Raw genomic sequence first — 25,930 nt, forward strand, 5'->3', positions numbered from 1 at the left:
AAAACGTTTGACGAATGTAAAGTCCATGGTATTTTCAGTGATGTCACAATATCCTCAGGAATGAAGGCAGGATTGTATATCCCCTACGATAATCCAAGCGATCTTGCGCAGATGACTGTGACAAAGTGTACAGGTAAATTGCAAATCATAACCCTTTGCGAAGGTCATTAGGACTGATAAAGACCATTTCGTGCATAGGATGTGTATTGTCAGTCCCACAATCCCATATATATAACATTACGAGGATAGTACTAGCTTGCCTATGGTCACTGTTCTATTTTCCACTTACACCCAGAATTTTAGTTAGGCTTTCTAGTGTGAGGTCAATGGGCAGGGGCGGATCTAGGAATTTGTTCAGGGAGGGTTAACCAAAGTTAACCAAGGGAGGGGTGGTGCACCCCTTAGAATCAAAGAGAAAAAACATTATTTTGTATTGGTTATCTTCGAAGTAGGGGCACAGAGTTGAACCAGGGAGGGATGCCCACCCCCTGCACCCCTCCCTTGGATCCGATGGATTTATATGATGGCGTCATTTGACCTTCACTACCAGAACCCGTGAAGGTATTAAGATTGCTGTATGATCTTAAAAACATGATTGCCGACTTGGAAGAGACCGACCAAATAAGGAATGATAGTCCTAAAACTGATTTGTTTGATCGCGCCTTCTTGAAGTCTATTAAGTCTATAAACCTATGTGAGGAAGTTTTGGAGTTTTCGATATTTTTTGGGGGTCGTGTTAGACTGGCGGAAACACATCCAATAATAATCTTGAATTTATTTTATATCCTTTTTAGAGTATTGTTGTAAAAAGCCCGGCATAATCGACATCGTGTTTCTCTTGAACAAATACTGTTATTGTGTCAGTTGCTATTCAGTCAAGCTCTGTCGACTCTTCTCCATCGACCCACCCGAGGGATTCCATCCCGTTGCTGTAGTACTAAACAAAGGTACGTTCGATCAAAAACAAACCCTACGGATTGTATTTGTTACTTATTTTTCTTTTAGCCATGCATGGAAAATGAAATCTGCAATGGCGGATCCAATGAGGTGCAGGGTTGCGGACCCCCACTGTTATGTTTTTGAGTCTTTTTTTATTTTTATATTTTATTTAGAGTTTCAATATTTCTTATTTCTTATATACACACACACACACACACACACACACACACACACACACACACACACACACACACATATATATGATAATTCGTTTTCCGCATGCCCTTTTTTCAATTAAATACCGTTTTTAACATTCCAACCCGGGACACTTACAATGAAGTTTGCGAAAAATAACTGCGATCAATTGAAATATATAGAAAATTCGAAAACAATTTTTGGTTCATCCTGAATCCGCCCATGATTTGATGGGGGTTCATTTATCATTTAATGGAGGCTGCGTAGGAAGATGAAGAGGCTATGGGGTTTACAAGGGGAACCATGCACAAACACCATTAGGCAGGAATCAGCTAAACGCAACTTTGGTAGTACTTTTTTTTATTATTTATCAACAATATTTATACAGAGGTGCCCAGTTCAGCAAAGCTGCAATAAGATCGATAATTTTTTATACCTCAAAACTTCAATACGAAATTTCTCGAAAATGCTCATCACAGATTTTCTTCAAATTTCTCAACCTTGAGCAACTTACTTATCCTCCAATACTGTCGAAAGCAATTTAAAGACTTTGGTCAAAAAATGGAGAAAATAGGCAATAAAGTAAAAGCACAAACGCTTAACAGCGATCTAATATTAATTCCGATGTCAGTTAAAACATGCTCATTCAATTAGTTCATCTTTCCCTTGAAATGTCTAAAGATAATTTTATTATTGGATTGTTTGCGATTTGAAGTTGCATGGTATCGCGCGGATAAAACCACATGGAGTCACCTTAACTGTTAATGCTGAATGATCAAAAAGAATATCATCCAAAAAGTATTATCAAAAAAAGTAGAGAGAAAAAAAAAAGAAAAGATATAAATCCTCATTTTCTTGAATTAGTAAAAGTCGCTTTAAAAATAATAAATAAATATCAAAAAAAAGAAAAAGATCTAAGGCTAGAAGAAACGAAGAAGAAGAAAAAAGGGTCGAAGAAAGGGACTTTTAATACGGTGGGAATCGTACACACATCCACCAACTTTAATTAGATAATTAATTCCGAAATGTATAAAAACAAAAGATAGTGCCTTCATGCCATACCCCTAGACATCCGCTGGGTCATCGTATGGTCTTCGGACATGACGGCGATTAAGTCCCTCTGCCCTTGGGTGTACGGATTACGCAGAATAGTGTTCTAGCCGAAGCATCAGGGGAGAGACTAGCCGGCCCCCAGACCATATCTACAGCTAATCCCTTGCACTCTGCCACGCACTGGCACGTTGATTTGAAGTGGAAAATAATCTAGTCTATCTGGTGCATTGTTGTCTTGGCTATTGTTGCGCTAATTTCCTGAAATCGTGGCTCAGTGGAAAAAAATTGGGCTTCCAAGACACTGAGTCAAGCACGTTTGAGTGAGATTAGTACTTGGATGGGTGACCTGAAATTCATAGTTAACCAACATCGGTTTTTTTTTTTGTTTTTTTGTTTTGTTTTGTTTTTTTTGTTTTTTTTAATATCTTTTTTTCATATTAAGATACTCATTCCTGTCTACATGCTGCAAAATGCTTAGTGAGGCTTTTGAATATCACCCATTTTTCAGTTTTGTTACTGACGATTTTAATGTTTTTTTATTTTTGGGGAGTTGGTTGTCATTATTGTCGTTGCGGCTGTTTTGAATCTTTATGGTATTTTTATTGGGCATTATACTTCTTCATCTTCATTCGAGTCATTCATTTTGACCGTCCCGATGTGCCTTGCGAAACAACAAGGCAATCCAAATGTGTCAAAATTGTACTTCCGCCGTGAAGTAGTTCACATACGCCACGAGGCAGTTCATTTCCGCCGTGAGTATTGGGGTGGTTGTGCCGTGATTTTCGGTGATTGTGCCATAGAAATATAGTACAAATATAAGTTGACTAATCATGCTGGCAGGAAAATATATTTTGACTAATATATTTTGACTAATCATGCTGGCAGGAAAAGCTAAATAAATGGCGAATTCCCTATTTACTAACACCCAATTACCGCGCGATAGGAAAATCGCGATACAAAACTAATCGCGACTACGACGGCCAATACGTACAGGATATTCTTGTTTAATACGGCACTTCCTCGATTCGAGGTTTTTCTTCTTCTTACTTCGCACTGTAAAGCCTAACACACTATAAATTCCAATTCTATTAGCCTAGAGATTCCACCACCGCAACAAGGATATCTTGACGGTAGTTCATCGGTGTCCGTGGAGCTAGGTCCAGCTGGTGAAAAACTTTCGGAAGTTTTGGAAAATCTTTTAATGTTCTGTGATATACGACTATTATTTCAGAAGACGTAACCCACAAAAAGAAAAAGCGGCAGCCGTTTTTGAAACCACTTTCGGCATCGCACGGAAACCACGGGGTCGGAATAAAATCATGAATTAAACATTCGCTAGCTGTATACTGCGAAGAATTCCGATCGATCATTGTTGTGATAGAACTATATAGTGGTCCTTTACTGTCCATTCTACAAACAACGAAGTAGATCAGAGAAAGTCACAGTCTCCATAAAATTTGTCTATTTTGACTATTATAATACGAATCTACTTTACACTCACTAGACTTTTACATCGAAATTATTTAACATGATGCCGCAAGAATAGTAAAATTACAATCCGAGAATAAACTTCAATGAGGATGTTTTTTCGACCTTTTTCTCTTCCCGCCAATTATACCTTTCATATGATTCTTAATTGTTCACGTGAAATCAGCCAAACCACAAAGCGTCTTCAACATCCCTACCTGATTTCAAATCTAAATCATATATACGGTAATTGCTATATTTTACCAACACTAAAGCATCCCCGTAGAAGTAAAGCTTATCTAGGTGTTGATATAAACTATTCATAATTAATGTCCTACATTCTCAGTATGGATGCATGGTTAATGATTGGCGTTACTCGTTGTCATCTATAGATATTGTGGCGACGTTGGTTTCTCCGACAAGCTCTCAAAGAAGGCCAAGTCCTTGGATGTCTGGCTCTGGTAGAGTCTTCACTAACCATCTATTTACAAAGGTAAGGACTACGACTTGCCACTAGCTGAAGATTATATATCCATGTTTTAAATATATATACATAAATTAATTTAAAATGTCTTTAAATGTTTTTCTTATCTCGTTTTTTTTTTTTTTGTTGTTTTTTTTTTTGTTTTTTTTGTTTTTGTTTTTGATAAGGTTGATGTATTTCAATCTTATATCTCGAATTATTTTTCGATCTCTTGAGCCTGTGTGAGCCTTCAAAACGATGTTTTTGTGTTGACGATTCTTAAAACTTTACTATCAAAAGGATGTACAGAAGGTTCCAATCTTATCATCGCGTTCAGTTTTTGCAGTTTTAGTTTAGATTTTTTATTGAACCTTGAATCGTTTTCTAAAACAAGAAAATAAATTGTGTGAAATCGGCTTCTCTTCGTATAGATTTACTGATTATAAAGTTTTGGTTATCTTTCAAAATTGTTACTTTAGTTTACTTTAAACACGAAATTCCATTTTCCTGGCTTTTCCTGCTTGCCCATGCAGTGGGACTCTAAATGCATCTTTCAGTTATTGAACGAATTTGCATGTCAGATATTCATCACTTTACAAATGTTATTGTACTATTCATTTTTTGCATTTGATTCTATCCCAAGAAGGGCATTATTTTTGCAGTCACCTAATTGTATTTCTAAGGCTGGATAGCGTGGATTATCATGCATAGCCTTCATTTTTCTGAGGATTATTTTTGTTGTGGCAGCGGTATTCTCGTTTATTATTATTATGGACATTTTTATTTAATCTGTGAGATAGGTTACACTTTACAACTTTGCGGGATAACCTAGGCTAAGTTGCTATCAGTGTCTTTCGTAATATGTTATCGTCATTCCTTATCATTCTAACAATTACACAAGTTCTCTTTTCCATTCATCTTTCTTGCAAGAGTGCTTTTAATAGCGATAAAATTGCTTTACGATTTCCGCATTCTCTGATAGGATCCATTTTTGGCATTTCAGCAGCAAATATCTGTTTTCTTTCTCACTCATCATCTTTGAGCGTTCTCGTCGTATGTCTGTATTTCCTCTTCTCCTTCTTCTTCTTCTTCTTCTTCTTCTTCTTCTTCTTCTTCTTCTTCTTATAAATGTTGTTATTGTTTTTTGGGGGGCTTTCGATACAAAAATATTAATGATAATAATATAGATGCAAAAATTTCTCACTTCTGATTGGTTGAGAGCAGTGCCGCTTTCCTGAAACACCAGTGCAAAAATGTGAAACACCAGTGCAAAAATGTGAAACACCAGTGCAAAAATGTGAAACACTTTTCAGTGATTGGTTGAAAACGGACAAAAGAAATTCAAACTAGTCAATCAGATCACAGCAACAGAACAGCCTTCCCTCTACTACTCTCTGGAAGTTCTCAGAAAATTCAAGATGGCGGATTTTCATCTTCAAAATGGATTCAAAAATGCTAAAAAAGTCAAGCTTCATCAGTTGAAAACCAGCAAAAAAGGTTGAGAATGGCAAAAGGAGGACTCGCTGCTTGTTATTTGAGAATTAAGAAGGAAAGAAAACATCAGTTGGGCTATTTTACAGCTGTTCAGGGTCACTTGACACGAAAGTTGAAGCGAGAGACGTTGAATCTTGATGTTGAAACTTCAAGAGCTTTCGCCTAATTTATCCGTAAAGAGGTACATAATACTTCTGTACAAAGAAAGCAGCTTATTCAACTTTCCTTTGAGTGTTTAGGAATTGAAAAAATAGGATATTTGATGATTTATGTAAGTTTTGCAGAATTTCTTCGCAATATGCTTACTTGTTTTCTCAAAAAATATCAAATATTTGAAGTCTTGAAGATGACATAAATGATTTCTAAAAAAACATGTTTTTACTTTTTAAAGATCAAAAGTAATCTTTGTTATTCATATTTCTTTCCTGTTTTGTAAATAGAATATTGTTTTATAAACCGGTTTTTGATAAAAACAAACGAGTTCTTCGCTTCGTGCATTTTTTCCAACACGTCTTTTTTATATCTAATTTTGGTTCGAAATTTTTGCATCTATATTATTAACAAGAAATCGCATGGTATTCTCGTGCACTTAGGTATAAATTTGCACTCACGGGTTTTCGAAAAGCTCAAATAGCACTCGCCTATCGGGCTCGTGCAATTTTGAACTTTTTGAAAACCCGTGAGTGCAAATTTATTCCAAAGTGCACTCGAAAACATGCGATTTCCCATACTAATAAGGTCTTTTTACTATTACTATAAACCTACTAATGGTCTATCATGCATCCCGCGCTCTGATTGGCTGAGCTACTAGTAGTGTATTAGTGATAGACCACTAGTAACGAAGAGTGCCAGTTTTGAAAACTCAAACAATAGCGGCTTACTCGCGTTTTCAACCTAATTTCAAAATTGTTTTTATCCATTTATATGACCGATTGGTAGGTTTAGACTTAAACAATTAGAACTCTTGCCCTTATGGTATACGAGTCAAAGGCCATTCGCATAAATAGAGCATGCGTAGTCTAATTTCTGTCACGTGATCAACTAGCTCCACCCTCTCTTAATCACTTGGCAACAGTGGCAACAGTGATTTCACGAAGAGAATGTTGAAAAAGCAAAAGTAATTTTCGAAGGTAGAAAACTCACCAGCCACTTAGCTAGGATAACTGGATAACTAGCATCCAACTAACCAAGATTCGCCATCATCGTTGTTACTGGCCACACATGCGAGCGTTCTCCCCGCGCCGCGACAGTAAAGGAGACAAAACGAGCAACGACAGATATGGGTGCTCGTTTAGGCCAGCACATCCCGCAGTGTAGACGGCCACTCTCTACTATTCCTTGCGCTTGACAGTTTAATAACCACTTTCGTGGTTGTCAAGTCACCATAAACTAGAAAGCTTCTTCGACACTCAAGTAACAGCAAGTTTCACAAACTTTGTATCATCAATCTTCTCCCATCTTGTCAGTCAGTCAGTCAGTCAGTCAGTCAGTCAGTCAGTCTGGTCAGTCAGTCAGTCAGTCAGTCAGTCAGCGTCAGTCAGTCAGTCAGTCAGTCAGCGTCAGTCAGTCAGTCGGTCAGCGTCAGTCAGTCAGTCAACGTCAGTCAGTCAGTCAGTCAGTCAGTCAGTCAGTCAGCGTCAGTCAGTCAGCGTCAGTCAGTCAGCGTCAGTCAGTCAGTCAGTCAGTCAGTCAGCGTCAGTCAGTCAGTCAGTCAGTCAGCGTCAGTCAGTCAGTCAGTCAGTCAGCGTCAGTCAGTCAGTCAGTCTGTCATTCATTCATTCAGCGTCAGTCAGTCAGTCAGTCAGTCAGTCAGAATTGCTATTACAGCAGCTTTTAGTTTCGAAGTATGATGTAACCTCTATATAAAAAAATATTGCGCTCCGTATTTTAAAAAGTATCGGGAAACACCCTTCATCGCTCACTTTATCTTCTCGACATACGCGCATGCATCTGTTCGGGAAACATTTTATTTCAATTTATATTCTTTAAACCACATATCAATCTATCAGAATAACATCAAATTTGATTCAAACAGAAACATGCCGTCACGTTGTTTAGTTTTGTACAATCACTTTCCAAGTTCATTCAAATTATTAAAAGGTTTGTGAAGGACGAAATCATTTTTAAAGGTACTTAGAAGACCTGCTTTTGACATCAGAATCTGTAGTAAAAAATCACAAGTAAAAAAAGGTAGGAATTTAGTTTAGATTTATCAACGGCGCTTCTTGTTCTTGTTCTCTTTTTTCTTCTGTTGCTGTTTCCAACGTCCATTATTCCCTCTGTTTTGTGTTTTACTTTGCTGCTGTGTTTCGTCACCAAATATTTCCTTTAGGAATTCCTCTTGTTGTCTGTGGATGATTCAACAAGAATCACTAGTAAACATTATTGTCCACTTTGATATCTTTTCACGTAGCAGATTTCCATACGTTTGATTTACCTACCTTTTATTTCGCCTCCTTTCAAAATATCTGACGGTAAAATGAAAGGCAATCAATCCTGTAATAATGTAGGCGGTGACGGGAGTATAGAGAATCAGGGTGATCTTGGTTGTCTTTTGCTGTAAGTACAAGGCCCATTCTTGTGTTTTTGTAATGAGAGCAGATATGGCATCTTTTAATTTGATTGCAGTGACAGAAGGTGTAGGAGAAATTTCATATAATATGGCATCGATTTGCTCGTACAAAAGCTTCCATTCTTCTCTTCCTGATCTTCTCCTACTGGAACCAGATTTAAGATTCCTAGGAACATATTTCTTTGTGTGTAATGAGTCGCGTCTTTTGGGCTCGTGTTGTGTGGCTTCATCACTAGTGGATTTACGAGGTGTTGTAGAGTCAACTGTTCTTCGTTGTGGTTGAGCCTTGTCATTTGATGCGGGTTTTTTCTGGCCATGATCAAAATCATAGTCACCATGTGAAGCGGTAAATTCTGTGCTTGGGGGTAAGCGGCTCGTGCCTGTTGAGAAATAAAAAAATCTGTGTCAGAATGAAAGGAAGAAGACTTGAGCAAAAGCAACTGCTTTCTAGATGTGATTCAGTACGCCTAGTAAAGGATGAGATGTTAGTCGAAGGATGGGGAAGGATGGGGTTTTGACGTCTTGACGTAGGTCTGTATCAACACGGGTTACCTCACCAGAGACACCTGTTACAGGGCTGTAACCTTTGCGCTGAGTCAAGTCATATGAATGAAAGCCTTTACAGAAAATACAAGAAGTTGGTTTTTCAATAAGATGAGGAATGAATAGGAAAACAAGAAGCCTTTCTAAGCTCCTTCTTCAAGCGGGTCCTACAGGAAAGTGCGGTTGTCTTTTTATATTAAAAAACCAATCTAACATTTACCATGATGTAATTGCATGTCATCTACAACACCAAGGGTCTTTTTGTCATGCTTTTGGTCATCGTCCAGGGTCAACTCGATTTTATCAGCAGAGACAACAGGTGTTGCAGTTGATGACAAGTGCATGTCATCTACAGCACCAAGGGTCTTCTCGTCATGCTTTTGGTCATCGTCCAAGGTCAACTCGATTTCATCAGCAGAGACAACAGGTGTTGCAGATGATGACAAGTGCATGTCAGTTACAGCACCAAGGGTCTTCTCGTCATACTTTTGATCATCGTCCAAGGTCAACTCGATTTTATCAGCAGAGACAACAGGTGTTGCAGTTGATGACGAGTGCATGTCAGTTACAGCACCAACGGTTTTCTCGTCCTGCTTTTGATCATCGTCCAGGGTCAGCTGGATTATATTAGCAGAGACCTTAGCTGTTGAAGGTTCAGTACTGTAATAACGAGTGTCATTGTACAGGTGCTTGTCTTGTACTCCTGCTGGAAGATGAAGAAAAAGTATGAATGAAATTAAAACTGTTAGATAAGACCACATACTATAACATGCCTGATAAATCAGTAGAAACAAGGAAACTCCCCAAAGTTCTTTCAACAAGTTGGATAGAAGAGTATTTAGAACAATCAAAAGTCTTTTTATTAACAGCAGTTAACTAGTATTGGAGGGATATTGTACGTGTATGAACAGAATCCCTCTGGCTTAGAAGACTTGATAGCCTTACTCAGTAAAGATCTACTCGCCTTGACTTTGCATGTTTGTTTAATACTGATCACTTTTGTAGTTTGATGTAACATCATTGACTCACCATCACTTGGCAATTTCTCCTTTACTGCATGTTGTTTAACAAGATGTTTAATTTGTATTCTCCAAGTGATAGTCGGCATGGTAAAACAATCAAGTATTTGTACCACGTAGTTTCTCAGTGAATACAATAAAGATGGTTGGGCTTGTGGGATCGGAAGAGTAACATTATTGAACTCCGTAATGTTACACTTGGGCCAGCCTCCTTGCAGTGGACAAACTGTCGTCAAAGGAAATATAATCATTATTAATTATTCAAGTAGGTTTTTGGTGTAGAATTGCGTACATGGGAATCATATGAGAAAATAGAATTTAGCTGGGTGTTGGTTGGTTTAGAAAGAAACAAAAATCTCACCATCCTTGGCCAGTTGTTCAGGTTTTTCTTCGTACACTTCTATATATTTCTTCTGCAATCTGCAATCTTTTGCAGGTATCGAATCGTAATAATAATCATGTATCCCATCGGTATGGTGGATACACGTCACATACATGATGTCCGGGTTCTCCACCATCGTAGCGTTTAGTAGAGATGCTTCTAAATTGAAAAACAAGAATAGAATAATGAGGTGAATAAGATATAAGATTATATAGGAAGAGTGAATAAAACAAGACATGATTGACGCTGATGATGATAAGATGTTAGATTACGTAAGAAGAGTGAATAAAGCAAGACATGATTGGCGTTGATGTGGTAACGTTCTTTTCAATTACTAATGACTTTTGCAATTCTTTAAAGACGATCGAACCCTCATTCGACAAAACTTCGTAACATGATCTTTCTTACCGAAATAATCACCATGGTGATGAAGTTTGCACTGAATGTCTCTAATTTCATTTTTATCAATTTTAACTGGATTTATATACGTCGAGATTAAGATAAGCACGAAAGTAGAAGAGAGCGACATCTTGATGTCCACTCTCGTTGCTATTCCTTGCAAACTAATTAGATCAATGTGTGACGTAACAGAAGCCATCATCAGTTAGAATAGTGACGTATATACACAGGGTGACCGCGCGTTGATGTTGCATTTTAGCTTATTCTCTTTAATTCACATACGTTGTAGATTTTGGTAGTATGTTAATTTTAAGACAAAGAAAAATTGAAGGTCACCGACTTTGTTTTCGCGCATCTCTAAGGGTTTGAAGAAGCGAAAAAGTGTTTCCTTGAAATTTGGCTCATCAAAACATTGGAATGACGCCATTTTGATGAGCGCGCACGCACTAAACTCATGCATAGAAAGGCCTGAATTTAAACGGCAATAGACTGCGCGAGCTTTCGGCGATTTTCGAATGAGTGGATCTCGTTTTTCAGTCAGTCAATATAATATATAATAATTATAATTGTGTTATCAAATGATACAATTATCATAAATTCTAAATAGCTATAGTATAACATTCCATTCATATTGAATTCAAATTTGAATGTAGATTTGTAAAACCTGACATAATGTTCTGTTTGGCTTTAGAAGTTGTCGCCCACAAAACTATCTGTGTCAACCCGTCATGTATGGAATGCAGCTACGAGATTCGGACGAGAACGTGAAGAAAGAAGGCAAAGTACCACTAACAAAGGTAAGTACGACAATATCTACTTTTTATTTGCCAAATTCGAAAAAAAAAAAAAATCTAAAAATGCAATTCAAACCAGTGCCAGAGTTTTGATAGTCTCGTTCACAGCCGTCATTAGGTTCGGTCCCAGATACTAAACTGACTATGATCGTTGTGTTTATATGTCACTTGTATTATAGCGTCATTTACTTCCATTACCAGAATCCCTTGCAACCAGAATTCCTTGCACACTTTCTTTTGTACAGTTAATTAGCACCAATCGTTTTACTATTCTCATGAGGGAATACAAATTTGAATAAGAAAGAAAATTCGCGATGCATTTTGGTAGTTGTAGTAAAATGACGCCATCATGCAAACAGCCTTTTGCAAAAGGTTTTGGGTTCTAATTTCATTCAGGATGGTCTTTTAGCTTTTTTAATCTAATCACATCCCATAATCGCCAATAATAATTGTTTAAAGTAACACCCCTGGTGCTGTCAACATCTTGGAAGATGCGTGTTACTTTAATTGGCCAAAGCCGAACTCTTTTAATGGCTCGTTGCTTGATACTTTAGTTACAATATAATCATGCATATCCTCATCTTTCCCTTATCTAGAAGTTTACTAGATTGTTCTCAAGGAAGTACCATCCTCGTTTAGCTCTATTTTTTCGCTACTTATTATGCTTCATGCTTGGAGGACTCCTTGGTCTTATTCCTTACTTCATATTCTTGGTCGAGCTCTGCAAAGGTTTGCAATATTCCTGTATTCAAGAATATGCTGGTGAGATGTGCAAAATAGCACACACCATCTCTTCGTTTGTGCCATGTTTTTTTCCTCTCCTTTTCCTGTTTGTCTTTGTCAAACGTTTGTTCTTGTTTACTGTATTGATGTTATTTTCATCAAAATGACATCATTCATTCGAGTGAATGCCTGTCCAAGGTGTTAAAAAAGGTCTCTATCATTGCAAGGTCACCGCCGTCCACGCTTCGGTGCAAAGGCACGGTTACCTTTCAAGATGGCGCAGAGAACTTTGGAGGGAACTATTGCTTTCTTATTCTTTCTTCTTTTTCCTTCTTCATATTTCTTGTTTTTGCCTTTCCCCTTTGCTTTCCTTTCTGTTTTCTAGAGTACAATTTTCTCTTATTTCATACAGCAAGTCTCGCAGTCAAAAATGTTTATCTTCCTTCTTCTCCAAATGGCGGTAGCGAAAGCCTCTCAGGCAACGCTCGAAACGGCAAGACCTCAATCGATAATTTCACTAAATTGCAGCTGTTAACACGAGCTAAGAGGGGTAGGTTTTCTAGGAGAATTACTGCATGTTGCGTCTTTTTCCACATCAATGGGCTATTTTTACTTCTATCATATCATCTTAGCATCTAAGTTGTAGACTGTTAATTTTTTACTTTGGACAACTGGTTTAGGTTCTTAGAGATTCAGATAAGGTTAACGGCCCGAGATAGCCTGCAAGTGTACCATAACCCAGAGTCTTGTTTTGTTTGTGTTATTTCTTTTGTTATTTCAAAACTCAATACATTATTGTTCGGCCTTGTTTAAGCGTCAATAGGAATGTCAAAAGTGTTTAATGGGAACAAAAGGTTCCGTTAGTTACTCGTGGGATTTAAGATTAGAATGACTTTTTCTCCCTTGTCTTGTATTATAAAGCAAAAACATCTAAGATTTTTAGAAGCTTTAATGACTGCAAGGTATGCATTAAGGTCTTTTGACATGGTCTTCCTAATAAATAAAATTTATCTTAATCATACTAATTTCCTCTTATAATACTTACTCTCTCCTAATATTTCTAAGGCATCGGCAATAAAGATTTGACGGGTTTTCAAAGTACTGACCTAATAGTAACAGACGTCCAAGGCGTTATTGTGCCGAGTACTTTGAAATCTCGAAACGCTAATGCGAGTATTCATTGCATGTTCTTTGCTTGTAGTTACATTACCACCAATACCAGTGCCAACCTCTTTTCCAACATCCCTTAGGCCAACGAGAATAGCAATCAAAGAGAGAACAGGTATGATGACAATTTCCATTATTGTTGCTAGCTGTCTTGATTATTTCCATCGCGGCTTACGGCAATCTTGAAGTTCTGTCCCTTAGTTCTGTTGAAGTTGCCGCTGTCACTGCTGCAGTACTGCTGCTGTTCTTCAGAACACTGGGGTTTCAAACGCCTCGCGTTACTGCTGCTGCTCTTCAGTTGAATATCGTCTTTTTAGTATTTTTCTTATTATTGTTGCTCCTTTTTTGTTTTTTATGCGCAAAATTAAATTTAAAAATGCGGCTAAAATCTTTTTCAACTAAAATAGATTTTAGACTTGTTACTGCATAATTTGATATTACTACTCTACCCAGTATTTTTTATCGCCTTCGTAGCGTCTGTTATATATGAAATACATTTTAAATTGACCACGTGATACCAATGTTGTACCACGTGGACAGGTTTTTTTTACACCACGAAATGCACTTGTACTTAACATGACAGACGCTACAAAGGCGATAAAATATCACTGCCTCGGTATACTGGGAAAAGTAGTAATACTAAGTGCTGTGTGGTTGTTTTTGTTGCCACAGCCATTCATTCTGATGCCATATTTTGTCGTTGAAATTTTGTGTTTAACAGTGGAAGGCAAAGGGAATGAAGATATTTCTATCCAGTGCCTCGGTACTTTCAAAATCACACGCGTCTTGGCGTTTGGTATCGTAGGAGACACAAAGACTGTCACCGATTTTGATCGATATTGTCAAGCTAATATCAAGGACGTGGATAATGCTAAAATTTGCATCATCAGTCTCAAGAGGGTCTACAAAACTAATTATCCTCCGTTTATAAGCACTAAGGTTACGTATAAGTGCACCTACTTTACACGAAACTGAATCTGTCTGACGAAATGCCGTTACTCCGGCTTTATAAAGTAGCACTCAACAACAATACCAGAGAATCGAGTTGCCCCGTTATTTTCAAACAAAAACTTAAAAAGGACATATCTCAACTAAAGATGTAATAACTCTTTCCAGTCAAAATATTAAATTATGTAATAATTAGCTTAGTAGTAGATAAGATCGAGAGAATGAGAGAGAGAGAGAGAGAGAGAGAATGCGTGTGGGTGAGAGTGAGAGGACTAGTATAGCTTAGGACCTAGGATTAGAACACGACCACATCAGCTACGCTGTATATAACATATCGTGTATAAATAAATATTATTATTATTATTATTATTATTATTATTAATCTGATATTATTAACTGATCTGAAGAGGTTTAATAAAATCTCATGAGTTTCTGGTAGTTTTATTGTTTCTTTATCAAAAACAATTTTGTATTGAGCTTTTCAACCACTTGTGGGGGGTTGGACACAGCGAAGCATGACATGGCAGTGGAAACTGACCAATATACAGTCAATTTAAAAATGTTGTCGTCGAATAACTCAAGACTACGCGACTGGACCGAAAGGAACTCTGGGTAGCAAGTCATTGAAGCCGAGTTGAGTCCGTAATTTTATCTGACTAGTTATGCCTGGTCAAAAGCAAGAACCTTCGTAGGCGAGCGGGAAATGTTGAAGGAGACGTTATTTTGATGCCTTCATATTTTCGGAATTGTGAACTGAATCATAACTACTTTGTTTTTCTTTCCCTAAACTCGAAGACATGCATTTGATGGATCGTTTCTCGCCATTATTATCTTATTACTAGTGGGAACAATTAATTCAGAGCGAATATTCAACCGCTTCAGTGATTTTTACCCATATTCCTTTCGGTCCAGTCGCGTAGGCTTGAGCCGGTCGATGACAACGTTTTTTGAATGGACTGTAAGATCCCTCTATTTCGAGAGAGGGAAAAACAAAAATGGCGGAGAGAAAACAAGTAATGAATTTCACAGGTCAGTCATAAATTTTGGCTTCAAAAGTTGATTATGAGTATTGTTATCCTCATTCATTGCCGTGAGTTTATTTTCATCTCGATTTATTTTGCCTGAAACTGCTTTTTTTCTTATTTCTGGATGGGATGTTACAGACGTAATTTCGTTCTGAAATAACTTGTTCGCGACACAAGTTTCGGTTGCATAAGTGGAAAGCAGTTCTACTTTTCGTGAAGGATGTCGCTTAGAAAGTTTCACAAAACCTAAATTGCACCTTGTAACACCCCTGTGAAGCCACAGGCTTAACACCCTAAGTAGTAGTGGTTTGGGATTTCTCTGGTAAGGGATCCCTGTGGTACAGAGATGGCTGTTTATCGATAGAGTTGAAATTCTGCTTCTAAAATCTAAGTAGTCGTTATTCAAAATAGAATTATCTGGAAATAAAGATCAATAATTTATTATGTTTTGAAGTGTTTCTTTTTTTCTGCCAAAAAGCCGCAAAAACGCTTGTTTGGGGCTTAGAAAGTTCGGCGGCTAATTCGACTCGCTCACCTAGTGTAAAAATGAGCGAGTTCACCTCGATCAGGAAGATCAATGTTAGCAGATTCCACAACCTACTTTAGTCTTTTAATATCTGCATAGTCTGGATCCTTTCGAAGCTGGCCTAAAATAAAGCATTTTAGCGAGGTAATGTTAGACGCTCTACCCCAGCCAGCCAATTTTGTATGAAGTGCGACGCATTTTCTTATGGGCCACAATGCATTTCAAATTAGAACAAAAAATGTAATAATGGGTACAAATAAAGTTCTTCTTCATTTGGCTCATTAACCTCCCAATTTTATAAATAATGCATAGGTACATATGCACTGGGTGAAGGATGGTTTTATGTTGAAACTGCGCCTCCTCAAAGACAAGAATAAGAAACCACGTAGTGAAGCTTTATTGGCAAACTGACAGCTTGGTCGTATAAATGTCACGCCATGGCAACGTGTGTACAGTATTGCAAAAGAAAATGCAGAATAAATGATTCTCGGTTTTGTTTAAAATGATCCTGGGCACTCAACTTGCTGCAACAGTTCGTGGAACATAGTATAGATGACGATGATGATTGAGTCAAATGCATAAGTACGTCTTCTTTTCAAGGGTTACCACAAAAGAAAGGAATGATTGACAGGATGACAGGATGAGTCATGAGACCTGAAAACATCTCTTGACCTAAGATATTAAAGATCATTCATGACGACTATGACCTAATGTGTGCAGAGCAACCCTTTGTATTTTCATCCGTCTGCATTAACGGACGGGCATCTCTATTTGGCTGAATCATGCTTTACGCAGCCTTGGTTTTCGTTCTTCTCGGCCAGTGCCTTGCAGATCTTTCTTCTGAGTACGACCATTTCGTTGCATTGGATCCTTCACAGAAGATAAAACTCTACTGGACTGTGGACCAAGCTGAAGAGAGCATCTCGTTTGCTGTGGAGGCCGTCACTACTGGATGGATTGGCCTTGGATTCTCACCCAGTACTGGTAGAATGAAGGGAGCTGATATCGTGATTGGATGGGTTAAGGATGGAAAACCGTATTTAACGGTATAAAGCTACTGTGTTGTTGCTACCGGCCTTTACTTTGTCGGAAATTGTCGCTGCGTGCTGCTATAGATTTTGTTTAGTTTCTTGACAAATTTGTGTACAAGCATTTGCGCATAGATATAGATGTCTAATCGCCTAGGATGGAGCATTGCTACAGTCGAAACAGCGATGACTACATTATCTATCAAAGAATTTTCCAACTAACTTAATTAGTTCGTATTTCTGTTAACAGGACCGCCATGGTGAAGGTTATTTCTTACCCCCGTTGGACGATTCACAGGATTACAAACTCATTTCAGGCACGGAAAAAGACGGTAAAACAATGATAAAATTCAGCAGAAAGATTGACACTTGTGACAACCAAGACTACAAATTCGAGGTATGTGTTGTTCAATGTTGTTGGGGGTGGTTATTGATAAGATATCGAAGGGTGGTTCTGGACCAGCACAGTTTTTTAGAGGGTGGAACGGTGATACCTAGACAACGCAAAAATGACAAAGTCATGTTTAATTTAGATTTATTTGATTTCAGAGCTTTTAATTAGGAATAAAGTTAGTATCAGTTACCACATATGTTTATTTTCATTGCATAGTTTCTTTATTTGCACATTTCAGTAAGTACAGCAAAAATCATCGGTTTGTTTGCAGTTTCTTCTTCGGTACTAATTTGCCGGATCTTGAACAAATTACAGCTAGTCTAGTCAGTTTTCCCACCTCATTTTGTTTACAAACCCGAGATTAACCACAGGGAGCCCAATTTAGATAAAAGTGAAAGTTGAAAACGAAATCAGGATATACATTGAGTAGTTATCTATAAGTATTAATGTATAATGATACTCTAAAGAGTATTTACTATGGAAATCACTAGAGTGATAAAACATCCGTTGGAATGCACGTCTTGCTGCGGTAGATTTATGTACCACGTGACCATGAAAAGGGATTCACAATGTATGGCATGTTTTTGAGTGAGTGGCCGTAATGCTTGTTGCTGTCATAAAAGGAAGTACCGCTCTCGTCAAGAATCTTCAGCTTGAACGGGTCAACTTAGTTCACATATAGTCCAGATGATCATGGAAATCATTCAAGTTTGCATTAGTGAACTCTTTAATTTTTCTATCGAACGCTACTACAATCACATCACATCAGGGGCGTAGCGAGGACCTAGGAGCTGGGCTTTCGTTTTGGTTTAATATGTTTTGTTGTGTTTTGTTTTGTTTTGTTTTGTTGTGTTGTGTTGTGTTGTGTTGTGTTGTGTTGTGTTGTGTTGTGTTGTGTTGTGTTGTGTTGTGTTGTGTTGTGTTGTGTTGTGTTGTGTTGTGTTGTGTTGTGTTGTGTTGTGTTGTGTTGTGTTGTGTTGTGTTGTGTTGTGCTGTGCTTGTGCTGTGCTGTGCTGTGCTGTGCTGTGCTGTGCTGTGCTGTGCTGTGTTGTGTTGTGTTGTGTTGTGTTGTGATGTGTTGTGATGTGTTGTGTTGTGATGTGTTGTGTTGTGTTGTGCTGTGATGTGTTGTGTTGTGATGTGTTGTGTTGTGTTGTTGTGTTGTAATGTGTTGTGTTGTGTTGTGTTGTGATGTGTTGTGTTGTGTTGTGTTGTGTTGTGATGTGTTGTGTTGTGTTGGTGTTGTGTTGTGTTGTGCTGTGCTGTGCTGCTGTGCTGTGCTGTGTTGTGTTGTGTTGTGTTGTGTTGTGTTGTGTTGTGTTGTGTTGTGTTGTGTTGTGTTGTGTTGTGTTGTGTTGTGTTGTGTTGTGTTGTGATGTGTTGTGTTGTGTTGTTTTGTTTTTGTTTTGTTTTGTTTTTTGTCTTTTTTCAAAAAAGTTGTTTCAAAATTAAACGTGCCCCCCCCCCCCCCCCCCCCCACCCGCTACGCTACGCTACTGTATCACATGCTAGTCTTGTGTTTTGTTACCAATTCAGTTGTTTTTTTCTATTTGCCTGAAGTCCCATTCCTTTCATCAGTTTTCCTCAGCTTCTAAACTTCCAGTTAGATTTCACTGGTCGAAGAGCCATTCTATGGAGATGCCATTGCTAAATCCTTTCTTTTTTCCTCAGGAAGGAACAACTAGAGTGATTTTTGCGTATCACGACGAAGATCCCACCTCTGACAACAACATGACGAAGCATTCTGATAAAGGTTCACGAAGCCTTCTCCTGCTAAACTTTGTGAAAACATCGAAACCTGATCCATCCTGGAAAAAACTAGAACTACTTATGAACAATGTAAGTCAGTCTATTAAAGTGCTTTTCACACTTCTGACAATATTCACAGTACTGATTGATTCCACGGCCTCCCCTCCCCAAAACACATGCTTGTTACATAAGGGACTTCACTCTCTTTTATCTTAACAAATCATTCCTCCCTACCTCCCCTCCCCAAAACACATGTCTTGTTACATAAGGGACGTCACTCCCTGTAATCTTAACAAATTATTCCTCCCTACCTCACCTCCCCAAAACACATGCTTGTTACATAAGGGACGTAACTTCCTTTAATCTTAACAAATCATATCATTCCTCCCTACCTCCCCTTTCCTAAAAACTCAGGCGCAGGAACAAATAAACGGCCACTGGAAGAAGGGTTAAATGCATCCTTGGGTGCTTACCATTTACCCGGAAAAACTTGAAATTCATGTTAGAAAACATAATATGGTATGTGTCATTCCGATCGGAAGGTTCCGGAAAACTCGGTCTTCAGATTGAGGTAATAAAATAAATAAATAAATCACTTTTACTTAAAGTGTCTAGTCGTTCTAGCACTTTCGCACTAATGGGGACACTTTTCGCTCATACGCACTACCACTTCATTCAATATCATCATTTCGTCTGGGAATTAATTTTTGTTCCTTCAAGATGACTGTTCCAAAACTTCACACCAGCTACATGTGCAGACCCTTCAGGCTTCCCGATTTTGGAGGAAAGAAACACATTGTGAGGGTGAGTTTGCTAGAGTATAGACGATTCTTCATATAAATAAATAAAATGAATAAATAAATAATAATTCCTGAGCATTATTAGAACTCAATGCTCTTACATAAGTGTCCTAATTAAAGTCAAAAACAATAAATAAAAATTAACAGAGATAGATACCTATGAGATAGATAGATACCTAGAAAAAAACTCAGGATGCGAACAAATAAGTTTTAAGCGCTGATTTAAACGAGCATATCGTACTAGCAGTCCTAACGTTGTATGGTAACGAGTTCCATAACCTAGCAGCAGCCACGGAAAAAGATCTGTCTCCAGATGTCTTAGACCTAGATTTAGGAACAACTAATAAATTAGAGCTAGAGTATCTTAGATTTCTTTCTGGTTGATATTTAGCTACAAAATCAGAAATTTAACTAGGAGCCTGTCCATTTAAAGCCTTAAATGTAATCAATAGGATCTTAAAATTAATCCTCTTAAAAACTGGTAACCAATGCAAATTACGAAGAACAGGTGTAATGTGTTGGTTTTTCTAGATATTATGATATCATGATATTATACGGCATTTTGTGTAATTGAATGTACCATGGTATGGCAAGACTCTGCAAACTTGATAATGTATTTCGCCATGATAATAGAAACTTTTCACTGGAATGCTTGAGAAATTTCGTATGAAACTAACTTAAGGGACGAGCCATGCCATGAATATGATTACTGTGCATGAGCATTTGTATTGGATGCGCATCGGCGCTTTAATTTGCTTAAATAATGTCGTCACTTCTGTTCCGTGACCGCTCCGTGCGTTGTGCCGTTTCCGGCACAGTTATAATAAATCAGATAAGGGAGCCGTGCCGTAACCACGATGGTATACAGTCAATTCAAAAAACGTTGTCGTCGACCGGCTCAAGCCTACGCGACTGGACCGAAAGGAATATGTGTAAAAATCACTGAAGCGGTTAAATATTCGTTCTGAATTAATTGTTCCCCCTAGTTATAAGATAATAATGGCGAGAAACAATCCATCGAATGTATGTCTTTGGGTTTAGGGAAAGAAAAACAAAGTAGTTATGATTCAGTTCACAATTTCGAAAATATGAAGGCATTAAAAAAACGTCTCCTTCAACACTTCCCGCTCGCCTACGAAGGTTCGTGCTGTAAACCAGGCATAACTAGTCAGATAAAATTATGGAGTCAATTCGGCTTCAATGATTGCTACCCAGAGTTCCTTTCGGTCCGGTCGCGTAGTCTTGAGTTGGTCGACGACAACATTTTTTGAATTGACTGTATACCGCGTCCCTGCAGCAAACTGATTACACGACTACAAAGGAGCATCATAGTATCATATGTGGTCTTTTTCCATTTAAAATAATTTCCTACTTCTAGATACTGCACCAGTAATTGAACCTAGCAATTCATTGTCAAGGTATTTAGTTGAATTCATAATTGCAAGGGTACAATATTTTTTCTAGTTTGAGCCCGTAGTTCAACCAGGTAACGAAGGTTTCGTTCATCATTTTGTCATCAACGAATGCAAAGGAAAAGTTCCTGATCACCTGCTTAACTACACCGGAAACTGTATCGACTATGCCAATATGCCCGCAGAGATCCTGAAGTGTAAACAAGGGGATGTAATTTATGACTGGGGTGTTGGTGCTGGGGTAAGTTACACTTTGACTATATTAGGGACCTTAAGCTGCAGGACGGCAACAATGGGCGACAACGTCGGCGAAATTGAAGCGCTTCAACCTTCTATTGTATTATTATGTTTACCTAGTATTTTACTCAATCAATAAGCATCCCCGTTTTAGAGTGAAATGTCGTCTTTTGGGAGCGCTTTACTTATAACGAAAATCAGCAAAGATAAGCTTCTGGCCGCGTAGCCGTTCTCTTTAGTACGTAAAAATAGGACCTTTTCACGTCTTACTTTCAGCATAAGACGGCAATGTTGCATAGTATTTCGTACATTCCAACGAGTATCTATTGAATAGCGCAATTGGTGCTATCGTATGTTTACCGTCGTCGTTTTCGTTGCCGTCCTGCAGCTTAAGGTCCCTATTATCAAAGTTAGGAGTTTCCGTGAATGAAAGATAGTATTATACTTGGAAAACTCAATGTTCCTCATTTCAAGAAGTAAATATTTAATTCAAGCGAAACGATACACCGTTCTCATAATGGCTGACAAGTGCTCGAAAACGAGGTCATGCAACAGTCATTACTTCACGATAAAACATATAAAAGCATATAGAAGAAAAGTATAGACATTGACCTTTTTTGACCTGAATTCCCACTATCCACCTTTATTTTGTATGAGCAGCCTTGCAAGATGACTGGGCGGCCTCGTTTTCGTGCACTTATCAGCCATTGTGAGAATAGTGCATTCTTTCATTTTTTCAGCCGTTTGTGTATCCTGAACACGTTGGGTACCCTGTGGGAACGAACGACAGTGGCTCGGTAATTATCATGGAAATTCATTACGACAATCCTAAAAACATAGAAGGTAAGAAATTCTGAAATATGTCGGGAATAATGTCCACTTGCCCGAAAGCTCGGGGAAGGGAGGAACAGCCAGGAAATGTGGTTAGTAATGAGGTGTAGACACTGAGGGTGGTCAGTTTACAATCATGAGAGGTGGTTAGTAATGAGGTGTAGACACTGAGGGTGGTCAGTTTACAATCATGAGAGGTGGTTAGTAATGAGGTGTAGACACTGAGGGTGGTCAGTTTACAATCATGAGAGGTGGTTAGTAATGAGGTGTAGACACTGAGGGTGTTCAGTTTACAATCATGAGAGGTGGTTAGTAATGAGGTGTAGACACTGAGGGTGGTCAGTTTACAATCATGAGAGGTGGTTAGTAATGAGGTGTAGACACTGAGGGTGGTCAGTTTACAATCATGAGAGGTGGTTAGTAATGAGGTGTAGACACTGAGGGTGTTCAGTCTACAATCATGAGAGGTGGTTAGTAATGAGGTGTAGACACTGAGGGTGGTCAGTATACAATCATGAGAGGTGGTTAGTAATGAGGTGTAGACACTGAGGTTGGTCAGTCTACAATCATGAGAGGTGGTTATAGTTATGGAGGTAGTGGGGGGTAGTGAAAGACGATTTGATGTGACCTTGTTTACGCCCTCATTCTCTCTTTTGCATCCTTATCAATATTTGGTATCCTGCTTGGAAGAGTTTCTTTCTACAATTTAAAAAGATACGTAGATTTATAAATATTTGGTTGAAGGACGGCTCGACAGCTCTGGAGTAAGGCTCTACTACACGTCTGATCTACGTACATACGATGCTGGTACTCTGAGTATAGGGGTTGGCGTTTCCTCGTGGATGGTCATACCACCCAACCAAGACGACTGGATCACTACGGGATACTGTAGAAAGGAATGCACCCAAAAGGTAGATTGTCGTTGTAGGGGGAGAGGAGGTGAGTGACGGGTCACTGGATCACTACAGGATACTGTAGAAAAGAATGCACCCAAAAGGTAGATTGTCGTTGTAGGGGGAGAGGAGTTGAGGGAACAGGGAGGAATGACCATAATATCTTCGAAAAAACTGCCGGCATTAACTATTTTTGCGAGGGTAGGATTTTGCGAGGGGAAGAGAAAGTGGATAAAACTGTATATTAATTTAATTTCTATTTACTAACCTTCTATCCTAAAGGCCCTTGAAAGCAGTCCACTTCAGGACAAAGGAATCAAAATCATTTCTTCTTTTTTACACACACACTTAGCAGGTAAGAGCTAAATTTATTAGAGAATGATTCTAGGAGGACTTATGGAGTTGATAAAGTCCACATGGAATACCCTTTGCTTTTTTCTAACAAAATAATCCATCCCATAATATGCCATGATGCTTTTAAAACATTCAAAATGCGCAAACTAAATGAGAGCCCCGACTAAACTTTTTAATTAAACAATTTTTTTTATTTGTTCTGTGGCGTTCTTTTCGACGCATGCGCAGGTCGTGCGGTCTGGACCCAACATATCAGGGACGGTGTTCAGCTTCCAGATATTGCAAGGGATAACAACTATGATTTTAACTTTCAGGTACAGTTTTACTATACATGTTTATTTTTATGATGTTTTTTGTTTGTTAAAGATTTTTGTAAAAGCATAACCTCGCCAACAGCAGCTCTTACGTGTACTAGGTTCTTGATTTTTCATCATTTTCTGTATTACTTTTTTCGTATTTCTCAGGAGATTCAAGTTCATGCTAAAGAGGTTCACTTTAAACCCGTAGGTTGCTTCACTAGTTAATTGCCACTATTTTGATGCCTCGATCACGTGATTTGATGTTATTTTTATTTCCATACCAGGGTGACGAGATGATTCAACAGTGCAAGTACAATACCAAAGATCGTACCAATACAACATTCGTGAGTCTAAACGATAACAATGGCCCTATCTATTTGTCCTCCTAAATAATCAATGGTGTAGCATGTGTATTAGAGCTGGGGGACCGAGAAAAGCGCACGCGCGTTTTGGCGCAAAAAATCCCGCCAAAACCTTGTCTGGAGTAAAACTGTCGGGTGTCTAAGGAAGGAAAAAAGAGAATCTTCCCATTTCCAGTCTTCTCGAGCATGCGCAGTGTATGCAGGGAGCCCAGCTTCCTTATTTCAACATTCATCCTGATATGTTTTGCAGGGAGGACTTAGTACATCAGAGGAAATGTGCATAAACTACATGACATATTATCCACGATTAGGAGGACTACGTAAGAGCTGCTTCAGTAGCAACAGGCCAGCAGTCTACAAGTTTCTCTTAAAACACTTCCCGTAAGTCGGTTATTCCTTAGGCGTTTATATATTATGAATTTCCAGTTAAGGATAAACTGTGTAGCACTTTATTTAGAGTATGTAGATGAAAAATAAAATTTATATGGTTTTAGTGCTTACAAAAATGTCTACATTAGGCGTTTGTTGCTTTCCTTTCATCCAGATCGTCCCTTCTTTCACACATCGACTCGTTGATCCATCTTCCTTCCGTCGTTCCTCTCTCCCTCTTTCTTTTCCTCTTCCCATCCTCTCCTCTTTCATTCCTCCAACTTTCCTCCGTCTTTCTTGCACTTTTTAAATATTCATTCACTACTGAATTTTATCTAATGCGTTTTGTTTAAATTCAGGTCTTACAAAGCTTATTCTAAGAGGTGGTACAACCCTCTTGTCGCAGCTAAACCCAACTGGACCGACGAAATGGCAAACGATTTGAGAAATTTCCTCGATAAAGAAAACTTGATATCAGACTGCTCAAACAAAGGAAACCGTAGCAACTTTGAAGTAAGTCACAAATCGGAACAAGCTCCATTCAGCATACTGCAGTACAGGCCTGGGAATGGAGAGGGGGGAAGATTTCAATCCGAAATGTTTCAAAACTTGCGAGGTATCTATCCTAAACGAAATATGGGGAAACCACTTGGGGTGAGGATGGGAGTCTTTAGCACTACTGTGCTACTATCTTTGTAGCATAAAGCGGCTACGAACATTTTCCCCCCTAGTCACCCGAACGAAATGTCTTTTACTTGGTGCCGTACCCCCAACATTAGCTGGCACCATTTATACACCTGGGTGAAGAAACGTACGGATGTTTTTGGCCTAATTTGAATATCTTGTTTTCCTTCCAGGAACAAATTGACCCAAAGAACCTTAGGAATAAGGTTACGTTCAGCAAGCCATATCAACCACCGCCTTCGGCTTGTGATGTAAACAGTTCGTCGACGGCTTTGAGAGTCAGCATAATTCATCTCTCGTTGATCAGTATCTGGGCTATCTGGGCTCTTGGAGCTGGCGTTCTCTCCCTCTAGTGTAGTTCAAACCATTGTTTGCTTGTTCTGGTTCACTATCTGAATCGCACTTCACCTACATGATCACTAAATTTAGATGCTAATCAATAAAGAAAAAATGTATGAAAATGATAAATCTCATGTCAAACTCTCTAGAGGTAAATACTTGATTTGTTGCATGCACACTGTGACGTCATTCTCATCGAATGCTGCCAGCTTTTTTGGGAAAGATTTATTCATTGAATTTTAGCTCTTTATATAAATTTCATCAGGGAAAAAAATAAAGCTTCCGGTCGAAAATGTGTACAATATTTCCCCATCGTGATCTAGAAAATTCACCTCAAAACGACTATGTACGGCTGTATGATGCATCAGTGTGCTGCTTATCACTGTTTTCATTACCATGCCGCTAATTAAGACAACAGTACTTGCAACAGGGAAATTGGGCAATACACTGCCGTCAATCAGAGTATGTAA

The 25,930-nt window shown here is 38.4% G+C and overlaps 2 protein-coding genes across 2 annotated transcripts; both read left to right on the forward strand.

Moving 5' to 3' along the window:
* The first annotated feature begins 60 nt into the window (after positions 1-60).
* Positions 61-14,525, forward strand: LOC116305741 (uncharacterized). The gene is made up of 6 exons (XM_031715724.2): positions 61-133; positions 795-947; positions 4,047-4,147; positions 11,218-11,323; positions 13,245-13,325; positions 13,932-14,525. Exons 1-6 carry the CDS (start codon positions 61-63, stop codon positions 14,183-14,185), a joined length of 768 nt encoding a protein of 255 aa, XP_031571584.2. The 3' UTR covers positions 14,186-14,525.
* A 1,912-nt stretch (positions 14,526-16,437) lies between these two features.
* On the forward strand, positions 16,438-25,589 carry LOC116305753 (DBH-like monooxygenase protein 1 homolog). The gene is made up of 14 exons (XM_089026830.1): positions 16,438-16,755; positions 16,988-17,134; positions 18,803-18,970; positions 19,601-19,684; positions 21,145-21,333; positions 22,070-22,172; positions 22,905-23,071; positions 23,336-23,408; positions 23,636-23,721; positions 23,872-23,910; positions 23,991-24,050; positions 24,319-24,449; positions 24,797-24,950; positions 25,295-25,589. Exons 1-14 carry the CDS (start codon positions 16,492-16,494, stop codon positions 25,472-25,474), a joined length of 1,845 nt encoding a protein of 614 aa, XP_088882956.1. The 5' UTR covers positions 16,438-16,491; the 3' UTR covers positions 25,475-25,589.
* Positions 25,590-25,930: the final 341 nt, after the last annotated feature.

The sequence above is a fragment of the Actinia tenebrosa genome, unplaced genomic scaffold (assembly GCF_029948245.1).
Source record: "Actinia tenebrosa isolate PJP-AT-01 unplaced genomic scaffold, QUT_ActTen_1.0 PGA_scaffold10__47_contigs__length_13832649, whole genome shotgun sequence".
Lineage (NCBI taxonomy): Eukaryota > Metazoa > Cnidaria > Anthozoa > Actiniaria > Actiniidae > Actinia > Actinia tenebrosa.

Coding starts and splice junctions, on each gene's coding strand:
- LOC116305741 (XM_031715724.2), top strand. CDS start 61: ATGAAGGCAGGATTGTATATCCCCTACGATAATCCAAGCGATCTTGCG. Junction 134..794: donor GACTGTGACAAAGTGTACAG/GTAAATTGCAAA, acceptor TATCCTTTTTAG/AGTATTGTTGTAAAAAGCCC. Junction 13,326..13,931: donor AGCAATCAAAGAGAGAACAG/GTATGATGACAA, acceptor TGTGTTTAACAG/TGGAAGGCAAAGGGAATGAA.
- LOC116305753 (XM_089026830.1), top strand. CDS start 16,492: ATGCTTTACGCAGCCTTGGTTTTCGTTCTTCTCGGCCAGTGCCTTGCA. Junction 23,911..23,990: donor AAGAGGTTCACTTTAAACCC/GTAGGTTGCTTC, acceptor TTTCCATACCAG/GGTGACGAGATGATTCAACA. Junction 24,051..24,318: donor ATCGTACCAATACAACATTC/GTGAGTCTAAAC, acceptor TATGTTTTGCAG/GGAGGACTTAGTACATCAGA.